We start from the raw sequence: 12,131 nt of genomic DNA on the forward strand, positions 1-12,131 counted from the left end.
TGTTGTTTCTCCAGTTGTATTTTTGGAACCTTTACTGTTGCAACAATGAGATTTTCCACCCAGGCCACTGTGAGCAAAATCATTAAATCAGGCCATAACAGGTGTGCACCTATGCTCAGTGTCAGTAAGTGGTCACAGTATTGCGGCAGCATGGCTGCAAAGAGAAGCCTCAGTCATCAACAAGCTTCTTATTGGTCTGCATCGGTAACAGTGCCACTTGAGATGTGTTAGGGTTTGCTGTCATCATTTTCATATCACAATGAGTTCTATCGAAGTTATATCAAGTGCATATAGTTTTTATATTATATTAAAATGTTCTATCGTTATCGTTTTATCGCCCCGCTTTAAAGTGCAGCGGTCAGTGAGGGCTTCATTATTGAGCCACGGCTAACAGATTCATTTGGAGGTGTTCATCACACAACCAAAGAAAAGCAAAGAAGCCAGTATTAGCCCTTGCTGACCACAACCTTTACTCTTTCTTGATAGTGACAAACTATTTCTGCACTCTTCTTGCTTTAAATTGCTTTATAAATGTTGTTGATTATGAAAAGATGCCAGATGGTCAGTCCAGCCTTAGGAGGGACAATCTCTCAGCAGGCAGGAACTGTCAAAATGGATGGATGGCTCGATGCAGGTCAGGAACTGTTTGAATTTCAAGTCAATCTGACTTAACTGATGCATTGTTTGATGATAATGTTGCTGGTTTGCATTCAAACCTTTTGGTATATCATTTAGTCCAGGCCAGAATATCTACAAATACCATTGAATGGATAAGCATCAACCTTAAAAGAGATGTCTATGGTCTCCTGAATGTGAACCTGAGATGGTAAATAACAGGTAGATGACATCACACATTGCCCTGTCTCTCCAGAATGAATGGGCCAATGACATAGAGACGCATCAAAAGAAATGTTTGGTGCTCTCTGTGACACATTTCTGTCTACATTTAACTTACAATGTTTTCAACTTTTCCATGTGAGGGACTTATCAATGCCACACTGAGGCAGCCAATCAAATCATGCAAAAGATAGGTTTTACAAATGCAAAACCTCAGCTTATCAATGGTTTGATAAGCTGCCTCAAATATTAAAGCACAGGCTAGAGCTCAGCATCTGCTTGAATACATTTTTTTCCCCCTCATGTTTCACATTTGATTGCTCACTTGTTTGTGCAGGACTGCTCCATGCAGGGGCACAAAAGGTGCAACACACCTTTTTATTCCTGCCTTTTCCAAGGTATTGTTGAAGCAGCTATTGCGATGTGCTTTTTGATGACCGGCCCCTAACCTTAGTGATCTGATTGTCAATTTTCCTTTAGCGATATGATCAGGTCAAACATGCTCATCACCAGCTTGTGTATTCTTCCAAGAGGCTTCAACACCAGTGCCATCAAATATTTGACTTCCAGCTCTGGAAAACAGTATATGCCTAATAAAACATTCTTCCTAAAAGGCCCACATACACTGATATTATTTTAGTATTAGATCGACCATCGCTACTAAAAGGAACTGTACATTATCCTGCACCAAACAGTATCAACAGGAGCCAGAACCAAGAATGATATGAGCACATAATTAGAGGAAATTCTATATAAGCCTGTCTCTGTAATTAATTTATGACAGGACTTTGTTTATGTTTGATATCTATAGGCTTAAAGTAGCTTATGTCATTTCACTCTTAACACAAACCCAGCCTCTGACAGAGCCTGAGGAAATCCACAGGATCCCACAAGAAGCTAAGTGGAAAATCTTTTCTCAAAGCAGTTCTCGTTTTCAGCCTGCTGGATGATGGTGAAATGAAATCTCTCTGAACTATTGTTGCGTCCATTTTGGCTTGAAGCACACACTGTGCTCATATCCCAAATGTAAAGAACATTTGCCCCTTTTTCATAAGCAGGTAACGGGTCACATAAACATTGGAGAACAAAGTCTGACAGGGTCAGTGTTTTACTTAATAAGGCAAGAGAATATGTCAAGTTTTTTCTCCGTTTTTCTGTAAATCCCTCCATATGGCTTCAGAAGATTACAGTTCTCCTAGGATTCTGGGTTCTGGGTTCTGGTCTCAACGCTAAACTTCATCCGAGAGAAATTATGGTGGGAGTTGAGGATGACAGACGAGTCAAACCGACTGACAGACATTTAATATGATACATGCCATTCATAAGTCACAAAGACCTTGATATTTGGTGACATGCATAGACCAAACCTCCAAAACAGTCACTTATCTTTTCAGCATTGTCTATTTAACTGTTAAGTGTTGTGTCAAAATGACTCAATAAGGGTATGGCCTAAACTAAGTTATATTTTATCTTCTAGGGATAAGTAAAACATTAGGAACAAGTTCTTGTTCGAGTCTATCCTGATTTTGTTGTGGCTTGATTGCTGTGTAGATACATCTTCTACATGCATTTACTTCATAGGTGACGCATGAGTTCCACCTTGTATTCCCATGTGATTTGTGTCTGGAGATATTATCACATGACCCATCATAAGGGGCCTTCCAGAGTCTCCTAGATCAAAATAACGACATAGAGAAGAGGGATGAAAACTTGAAACAACACAGATAGTGGATTTCAAGAAGGATTTGACTTATTTTCCTCATCTAGTGAGAGAGTTTCATTCATAACTCCTTCTCTTCACAGAGTGATTAATCCTGCAAAGCTGTTAAATGTCCTAACCATGTCGCTCTCCTGTCTGTCTCCGTTTGTCACGTGGTTTATGAGTTTGTCATTTGTTGATGCAACTGTGTAAGAGATTATGTTGATTTGATTTGTTGCTGCAGTGTTCCCTGATATAAACGTGGCAAAATGATGGTTTTAACTAATCATGTTATTCTACAGTGAATGCAGAATTAAAGCCTCTACCTGCTTTCATCACCACACAGGGTTGTAAGTTCCTGATGTGTTGTGTCGTGATTGTCATGCTCATGACTGAGCAGATGATTCAGGTGACTGTGAATCCCAACTGCCCTTTTCCACTTTCATTCATCCCACTGGAATATCAATGCATTCTATCACATGAACCAACATGTTCACTGGCACATGCACCTTTCTCCCTGATAACTGACACGTTGCCAGACAAAACTGCAATTCCAGCTTGTTCAACAATGAGCCTTTGGGTCCACTTTGATATAATGGATGAGCAGTGGGTCAAGCCAGACTAAAAGACAGGTCTTTGAGCTGGCAAAGAAATGACTTCAGCTCAGTGATAAATGGCTTCCATTTACACATCCGATAAAATCCCAGAGAAAAAATTGTATCATCAGCTCCCAAATAGATGGTGCCACGAGGGGCTCAACTGGTGTCAACTGGATAAATACCAGTCCTCTTATAGTGTACAGTGTTTGCCATTTGCAAGCAATAAATGCATACATAAGTAACCAGTTATGCTCGAATTGTCAAAGCTTTTTTCAAGTGCAAATTTTGTACCGTTGAAAGAATTATTTTCATAATGGATTCATCTGTAAATTATTTTCACAAATGCTTGACTCATTGTTTGGGTAACCTTTTGCCAAGTTATTCCTTGGATCAAAGTATCTGGAAAATATTCACGTTAAAGAAGCTAAAGAAAATAGTTGCAGCCCGAATGTAAAACTAAAAATCATTAGTCTGAGACTCGGATCCTCCATGTTTTAACTTAAGCCAACCCGATTGTTTCTCCAAAACTGGAATGTCAGTGTTGCTTGTAGACTTGCAAAACTGTCTGAGGTTGCATACGTTTGCATGCAGTCGTCAGAAAGCTTCATTTAAATGTGGCTATATTTGTCAGGTCAACATTGTTTTTCTTTGAAAGATACTGTATCTGTAAATAGCAGACTGAAAAAAACTAAGACAGGAGACAGTAAACAGTAAAAGAAGCTCACTGCAGATTAGAAGAGATCATTTGACCACAGTCATGCGAGCACAGTCATCCAGTGGTTGATAACTCACGTGATTGCTGAGGCACCACTGCCACTCTCAAACTGAATGTCACACCATCCATTGTGGCAGAAATGATACATATCGACCCAGTACCAAGTGAAGTACCATTCACTGGACTTCTTTCTGCCAATTGCTAAGAGGTCCACCATATGATCAGTGTAGCCTCCCTATGGTGTATTCTGCTATACTAAAATAACAGAGTGTAGGGTTTAATACAACTTTGTGTCCGACATGTCATCACGGACCATGCAGAATGTTTTTGAAGGAAATGCAATACTTAATACTTACTTGGGATGAACACTCCATCACACTCTATGTTAATCTCTATATCTCTAAAGATGGCTCAGAAAAGTGTGCAGCTCATTTCTGCACCGGCCACAGCAGCTGCGGTCCTCTTACAGTTATAGCATGATTTTGTGGTCGATATTAAGGCTAAATATCTTGGGTCCAGTCATGAACATAAAATAAAAGTGAGTAAGCGTGTTCTCTGTATTCTGCGCAGTTCTAATTTGAATAAAAAACCCTACCATTACTGGGAGAGATTCAGGGATTCAGGCATGCACATAATACACATAATGGCTTTAAGGCAACTGTCTTTATGTACGATAAATTCAAAGTACCCCTTTTCTTGTTTCTTGGCAAGAACTAAACATGTATATAATGTGTACTGATCGTCTCCAGGACACAGTATTGCATGCTCGCACTCTAACACAAGGTTATCAATGAGCACAATTTAGCAAAGAGCCGGTGGTCTATTCCCGGAGGAATTAGATATAAGATTTCAAGGGGAAGGTCACAACTAAGGTTGCAAATTCTGTGTATTTCCCTTCCTCCTGTCATGAACTCAGGCTCCAGAGAAGACTCTCTCTAATCATATGGATGTCGCTGGGATAAATAAATGTTGCCTGGCCAATCTGGGGAATCATGGAGTGTTCAATTTGCACCCGTCTACAGAATTTACATCCAGAGGTGAGGAAAATCCAGTGCAGCGAGATGCACTTAAGGAGAAGTGGTGCCAAAAGAGTGGCACCGCTGTTCCCTGCCCAAATCCTAGTAGTAGTGGTGCTATACCTCAGCAAAGATGCAGCTCAGAAAGGTTGCTTCATCTTACCTAACATTTGTTTCCCTGTGCTTTATGATTACTTCTTCTGCTAAATACATTATTATCTTGGTTGATTTACACTGCTGATGTAAAGCTAAAAACTCCGGAGAAATAACATGCAAATGAAATGAAACAGACATTGTGAGCCGATTTATTAAAATGTCGGCTAATGCATAAGCTGCCAAGCAGCAGCAAGTGCAAGGCCAGTTCAAGATCAAATGTTGTGTTATGAGGACATGCCAACAAATACATTCATGGAGAGAAAATCATCACCCTAACTTCCTCATTATTGCCAAAAAATGCAGATATGTTCCTTAGTAAATGTATTAAAGAATGACATTTATTTGTATGGGAACCTAATTCTCAAATGACAAAGTTCATATTTAACAGACACATCTACGTATATGGTACTACATTTCCATTTTGTTCCACAACTAACCATACACATGGCATTGTTGACAAATGGTTAAACATACTTGTTAATGAGGTATAACCGTCACAATAAAACAGTGACACTACTCAGCTTTTATATTCATAATGGAAAATGTGGTGTTATTGTAAATCATATTAGACTGACCTTTACTGAAGCCATTATAAGTGACAAATGTCTCCTGTTGATTTGGAGATTAATTAGGTTTTCAGTCATACACCATGATCTCACACCTGGGGGCAAACTCAAAGCAATCTCATAAGAAAAGGTTGCATACTGAAAAAAAAAATACTGAAAAACATTTATATATTTATAATTTATAGGAGATCATATCCCGGATCAGTGTACGTCAGCTTTCATTTATTATAGCAGTGGATTGTTGGGGATGTTGTGTGTAACCACTGTGTAATGATTTATTTCTCCTCAAAGGGATTGGCAATGCATCAATTTGCCATTAATGTCTAACTTCCAACGTATTCTCCATAAATCTCCAGCCTCTGATGTGCAACGTGTATCAACTCTCCAGCTAGTTTACCTGCATAACACCATACAGTCTTTTCAACACAGTGTTACATGTGGAGCACTAACACTGACAGAATCACATGCAGTAAAGTAGCGCATCTCTTTCACTTCCAACAGCAGACATGAATATTTCATTCTTAAACACATCCTCCTTTTGAAATCTTATTCATTCTTCTCATCTTCTATATTCAAAAGGCAGCTTGTCGAGATCATCCCCAGGCTTCAAACTCTATACTGTTCACTGTGTGAAATCGTTTTCTGCCTGGGCTTTAAATGCATCACAAACAGTGTATATTTCATAGCATACTGTCTGCTTACTCATGAAGATGAAACTTTCTTAGATTCTTCACCGATTTTCACACATGTCCTCGGGCAGCACTCACTTTCTTATTTTTACTTTCTTAACTCTGCTGACCAGTGAGCTGTTAATGCGTCTCCTGCTGTGCAGCACACAAACATGGAGACCCAAATGTATGAAATATACAGAAAAGCATCTCTGTAAATACCTGAAAGTGTCTATTCTTCGCTTCAGTGAGTGCATCTAAAGTGATGAAGAGCATCAGCACCAAGGTTTTAGCAATCCCAACACTGCAGTGGACTATGGAGTATATCAGATTTTACCTTTCAATTAATCCCATGTAAGTGAGTGGACAATCCTTGAGTAGACAATGGAACTTAATGTGATTGACTGATTGAGAGAGAGAGAGATTGCAGCATCTCCAATTCAACTCCACGGTCTTTGTAAATCAAGGCCCTAACCTTAAGTATATCTAAAAGGCTTATTCTAAGGCTATTAAAACCAGATGACTTTTGTTTTCAATTGCACACGATGGACGATGTTTAATTTCTACCAGTAAACCCTTGACCCACAATCCCTCACGACTCGTAACATTTGTGTCTGCTGCTTGACTGATGTTGTCGCTGGGATTATTCATCATGTACAATAAATAATAAGTTCTTAACCATAGCAAGCGTTAACGCCTATCAGTGTCCGAGTCAAAGCGGCTGCGCTGAGGATGCTCCAGTTCTAGTAGCAGCAGCAGCAGCAGCAAAAACTGCTTTGCTACAGCAGCCAAACATGCTGCGGCCCCTCATATTTAAATGAGATAGTCCGCCATGATGACTGGAAAGTAAACCAACGCTGCAAAAAATCTAACATAATTGCCTGAAGTCGGCAGGTTCATCATCATTAGAAAACATTTGGGAAGCAGAAAATGCAAGCACACTTCATCCTTATGTGACACCCTTTATAATGCAATCTCTTTGGACCAATGAACTACAATATCATGATGTGGACTCCGTATGATTATAATAATTACGCCAACAGTGCTGTGGCCCTGTGATTAAATGTAGTCATAATGTGTTCATAAGGTTACCCGAACCTTAATGACACCGAAAACCTGAGGTCAGGTTGTATTGTCCTTGGTTTCTGAAGCTGCCACATATAGTCTGCTGTGGGCTCTTTAATTAAAGGGAAACAGAAGAATAGAAAGCACACACGTGTGGATAAACGTGTATCCAACTGTCCTTGGCCACCTCACATGATGTGTTCAACCAGCAGTTTCTAGTGAGATTTGATGTCGCTGACTCACATCTTATTCAGACCCTGTGTATGTTGTCAATTTTAGGAAGAAAATATGTGCTCTTTGTGCTTTATTTAGCTTGTCATTCTGCACTTATCAAGTCTGTCTGTACATGTGCCCAAAACAAGGCATTACACCAAAGTACACAGAGAACAGCGGCACACACAGTCTGCTCTTTCAGCTGGTGGTGGGAACAACATGCTCTCATTAAAGGAACAGTTGACTTGGTCCAACTGACCACACACTCCATCTCAGCTGCGTTTGTGTGTCTGTGCAAAGCCAAGTGATTTTAACAAAAACAATATGCCCTTGTTTATTAACCACATGTTTCATCACTCAGGTATTAAAGGACAAGTAACCCTGAAACACAAGCACTCGTCCTCTGCCCCCGCACTGATAACTATTTATAGCCCCATACAAATGATGAGTGAGCAAATATGGTAATGATGTCATAGGTTGAAAAGGCCAGGCAGCATTGCACTCAGCAAAAATAAACAGAAGCAGGTTTTAGCTGCAGGTGTAGCTGTCCTGAGGAAAGGTTCTTTTTTGTGAAGGTACATTCAGCAAAGGCAGCAGTGTAACTGGCAGCATCATCAAAATATCTGGTTGACTCTGAGTATTGTTCACTTTGACAGTATGAATTTATCAAATGTGACTGTTTATTCCTCCTCCCTCTTTGTTGAAGGTTATTTAAGAATCCAGCTCAGCTGACTCAACCAGTCATAATACAAACTCGTGTAATGTTGTGCAAGGCTTGTGATGACGTCATAATGTGATCTCAGCTTTAGGTCACAGTGACACGTACACAAATGTAGACATGGTGAAACCACCTTAGTTTCATTTACATCTGGTGTGAACAATGTGCACAAAACAAATCCACTTACTGAGGCAAAGCAAATGGACAGTGTGGCTTTTGCTTCGAGGTCAAGACTTTACACAGCCAAGTCACAGCCTTAACCACAACAGTTGTGGCTGTCACTTGGCTGTTTTCAAAGTGAGCCACAATCAAGGAGACCCCGATATTAGCCAGTACTTTAAAGTATTAAGTTGCAATTTTTTTTTTAAATAAAACATTATCCAACAACAACAACCACAAGCCTCCTTACGACCACACCGCTGACCTGGAGCATGCACACTTGCATTCAATCTGTGCCACCAGAAATTTTTGGCTGCATGTGAAAATCCACACAGGGAGCCACAGCAGTTGGCAACGTTCAGTGATGGACGCAGAAACTATGAATTGGCCTTATGCAAAGTAACCAAGATGAAACTGAACATGGAGCTTTAAAAAAATATGTGTTAAAGTTATTTTCTGAGACTCACTTTCACACCAGAGCTGTTCGGTCTGCTTTAAACGGACCAGAGTTGGTTTCCTCAGATAGGCGGCGTATGAGAGCCCAAACAAGCAACCTCTGGTCTGCCTGAAAACGTCGGTTTCAGTTTGCTTTCAAGAGAACCCTGGTGCGGTTTGCTTACAGTAGGAAATGCAAAACGGACAATCTAGCAAACCAAAGAGAGGAAGTGAACCAAAGAGAGGAAGTGAGGATAGCTCGCCGCCTCGCCTGCTGTCAATCCTACTGAAGGGGATGAAGACCTGGCTAATCGATGAGCCAGGTTTCCTTCTTCCTCATGCATTTTTTCTTCCTGGTCAGTGCTTGTTTTGAGGAATACGGCCCCCAAACAAGCAGCTGTTGTAACTGTGTGACGTTGTCTGCGCGGATGACTGGATTAAAGATGTACAGTGCAATGAAAACATGAACCTTGGTTCAGACTTGAAAACACCCAAAGATGCTGTCCACTTTTGGAACCTGGCCTACACTGTAGTGACCTAAAGACCGGATACTGTATCTCAGTGTCAGTTCATTCCATCTCCTTTCGCTATGACTGAATCACTGGAGTGCAGCATTATTAAAGGCATTTAATTCACTGTGAACATTCAGACCATTTTTCACTTGAGTTTCCAGCTACTCTATCAAAATTAGAGCTGTAACAGTTGACTGACAAAACAATTAATTGCCAGCCATTTTGATAGTGGATTAATTGTTAATGTCATTTATCAAACAAATGCTTTTCTGGTTCCCTGTTCCCCTTCCTTATTTTCTATGAAACTTGATTGGGTAGCCTGTATGTAAACAATTATTAATAGTCATCATGATAATAATGATGACAAAACTATAAAGGAGATTGTTTAAAAGTCACATTGATCCTGCACTGCATCCTGTGTATCTAAAATACGTGATTTGAAAATGTTCTCAGTGATCTAAAGACAGAGGAGGGAAAACACACTATTTATTCTAAAAGAGAGGGATTTTTCCATGAGAGTAAATAGAAACCATGCACGATCACCCAGGGTGTCATCTTCACAGACTGACTGCTCAGCAGCAGAGCACTGGCTGCCATTTTTGATTTCACATGGCTTCTATTGACTTCAATCGAAAATAAATTTTTCTGTGAAAATATCCCTTGCACAGCTGACTGACATCCTCTTTCTGCACCAAGATGTCCTTCCATCCAGTGAGTTTGTGTTTTCAACACTTTTTACACACATTATATAAACATATCAGTCCCTGAAATGTCTGATTTCTGAACAGGAACCATGCAAGACTGTGATTAGTCATGACTTTGTGCTATTTATTAATATTTCAGGATTAGCACTGCTATAAAGGTCTATGAAATGACACAAAATGCTGGTAAAAGAGCAGTAAATCAGACTAATTTGCATCAATAAAAGCAGAGAAAATCTGAAAATCCTCTATTGAAATATCTGCTAATCAATATCTTATTGTAAATGAATGTGTACTTTGTTCAGACACTACACTTCCTGGACACCCATGCTGTGCAGTGGTGGTGACCTAAGAAAGTGCAAAGCCTCTTAAAAGCAGTGAGCAAACCTGGAATTGTGCCCAAATAATGACAAAAATACCACATGGTGCCTTCAAACTCCGCAAATGAATTCACTCTGCACTTTTCAAGCTAAAAGAATTATCCAACAGTCTGCGAAGACACGTCCTGGTCTGTGATTAACTCTCGCGGCAGCGTTGATGAGCTGATTCTGCGCCTTTTTTCCAATTTAAAATCACAGCCACGGCGGTGGTGGGGAAACTAAGTGAAACGCTGTCGTGCACACTCCACATCCCATCATCACTCACTGGCAACATCTTGCAAACACAGATGGTGGAAAAGGGAAAAGAACTCAAGCAGAGCACCAAAGACGCGTGAACTGACAGGCATGTCCACGGCTAGCATACAAAACACAGTCACACCCACTGAGCCGCACTGACTCTACTCTGATACCGCTCCAAATCCCCTCACTATAAACACCCATGCTGTTGTACAGTAGAAACTGTGCGCCTTTTAATCTGATCCATATTACGCAATACGCGTATAAATGTGCGTAGCCTGTGTGTGTGCGTGAAATTATCTCCGGACCATGTACAAATGACAAGGACCATTAAAGAACAGCAGCATGACAGTGAGGTGGACATTTGGTTCCACCTGATAGGGATAAATGTCCACGCGGACGTGTCTCTCCGGGCCCTGGAGCAAACAATCTGGTGACACAGTAAACTTTGGCATGCGCTAAAACACACACTGACACTGACGGACACGCAACTTACTTTTCCTGCATGACATTCTCCTTGATGGCTCCCAGGCTGGAGTGGTTCCCCTGCTGCTGCAGCTGGAGTCTGCAGGTGGCCAGGTGCCGCTGGTGTTGATCTTTCAGACACACGTTTTCAGCGCACAGATCCGTCACCTGGAGCTCCAGCTCCTCGATGCGGACCCTCTGCTTCTCCAGCAGCTCCTGTTGGGTCTCAATGATCTTGTTTAGCTCCTGTAGGTACTCCGCCGCCTTGCTGGGGTTCTCCGCCGGGTTCTCCATCTCGTGAAAGCCCCGCTGTCCGTCCATGAAGAAGATATCCTCGCGCGCGCGAGGGGAAGCAAACAGCCCTCTCTCTCTCTTACTCTCTATTCTTTGCTCTCCCACTCGCACGAACGAACGAACAAACAAACAAACAAACAAACAACCAAACGCAGGATCAGTAGTAGAAACAGTGTGCGCTGTCAAATCCACGCATCCCCCTTCGCTCCGACATGGCTGTTGTGTAAGTGTAGTGGCAGCAGCTTTACTGTGAACTTGTCGCGCTGGTCTGCGCACGCCTCTGCCGCCGCCGCCGCGTCCACAAGCTCCGCAACGCCAACAACCAAAGTATAAGCTCCAGCCGCTCGATCCTCACACTGGAGCAGCAGCCGTTAACTCTTTCGTGACTGGAGTGGTCGAGTCCACGCTTCACTCACTGTGGCGCTCCTGGGAGACGCGCGCGCCCATACTCACAGGTGCGTGCGTGCGTGCATGTGCCATGCGCATCTGCTCAACAGGTTTGAGTTGTTGTTGTTGTTGCTGTAGTTTATTGTTTGTTTTCATTGATCCATCATGAATAAATAAATAAATAAATAAATAAATAGGGAGACCCGGGAGGGTTTAAATGACGGGACAGTTGTAACAGCAGCGTCACTTTCACCAATAAGGGGTAACATAAGAGTCATGTGATCAATTCCATGTGTAACCACGCCCACC

At 41.4% G+C, this 12,131-nt stretch overlaps 1 protein-coding gene across 4 annotated transcripts in view; it reads right to left on the reverse strand.

Annotated features, from left to right (window-relative positions):
• iqsec1b (IQ motif and Sec7 domain ArfGEF 1b) overlaps positions 1 to 11,824 on the reverse strand; it is a 157,581-nt gene extending 145,757 nt beyond the window's left edge. For 3 of the 4 annotated variants that reach the window (XM_044023312.1, XM_044023311.1, XM_044023310.1), the window contains exon 1: positions 11,173 to 11,822. In XM_044023312.1, the coding sequence (XP_043879247.1) occupies positions 11,173 to 11,462 (290 nt within the window). In that variant the 5' untranslated portion in view covers positions 11,463 to 11,822. Of the gene's footprint in view, positions 1 to 11,172 lie in introns of all 4 variants that reach the window. The other variant, XM_044023317.1, reaches the window with a different exon arrangement.
• Between the last annotated feature and the right edge of the window lie 307 nt (positions 11,825 to 12,131).

Source organism: Solea senegalensis, linkage group LG4 (assembly GCF_019176455.1).
Source record: "Solea senegalensis isolate Sse05_10M linkage group LG4, IFAPA_SoseM_1, whole genome shotgun sequence".
In the NCBI taxonomy this organism is placed as follows: domain Eukaryota; kingdom Metazoa; phylum Chordata; class Actinopteri; order Pleuronectiformes; family Soleidae; genus Solea; species Solea senegalensis.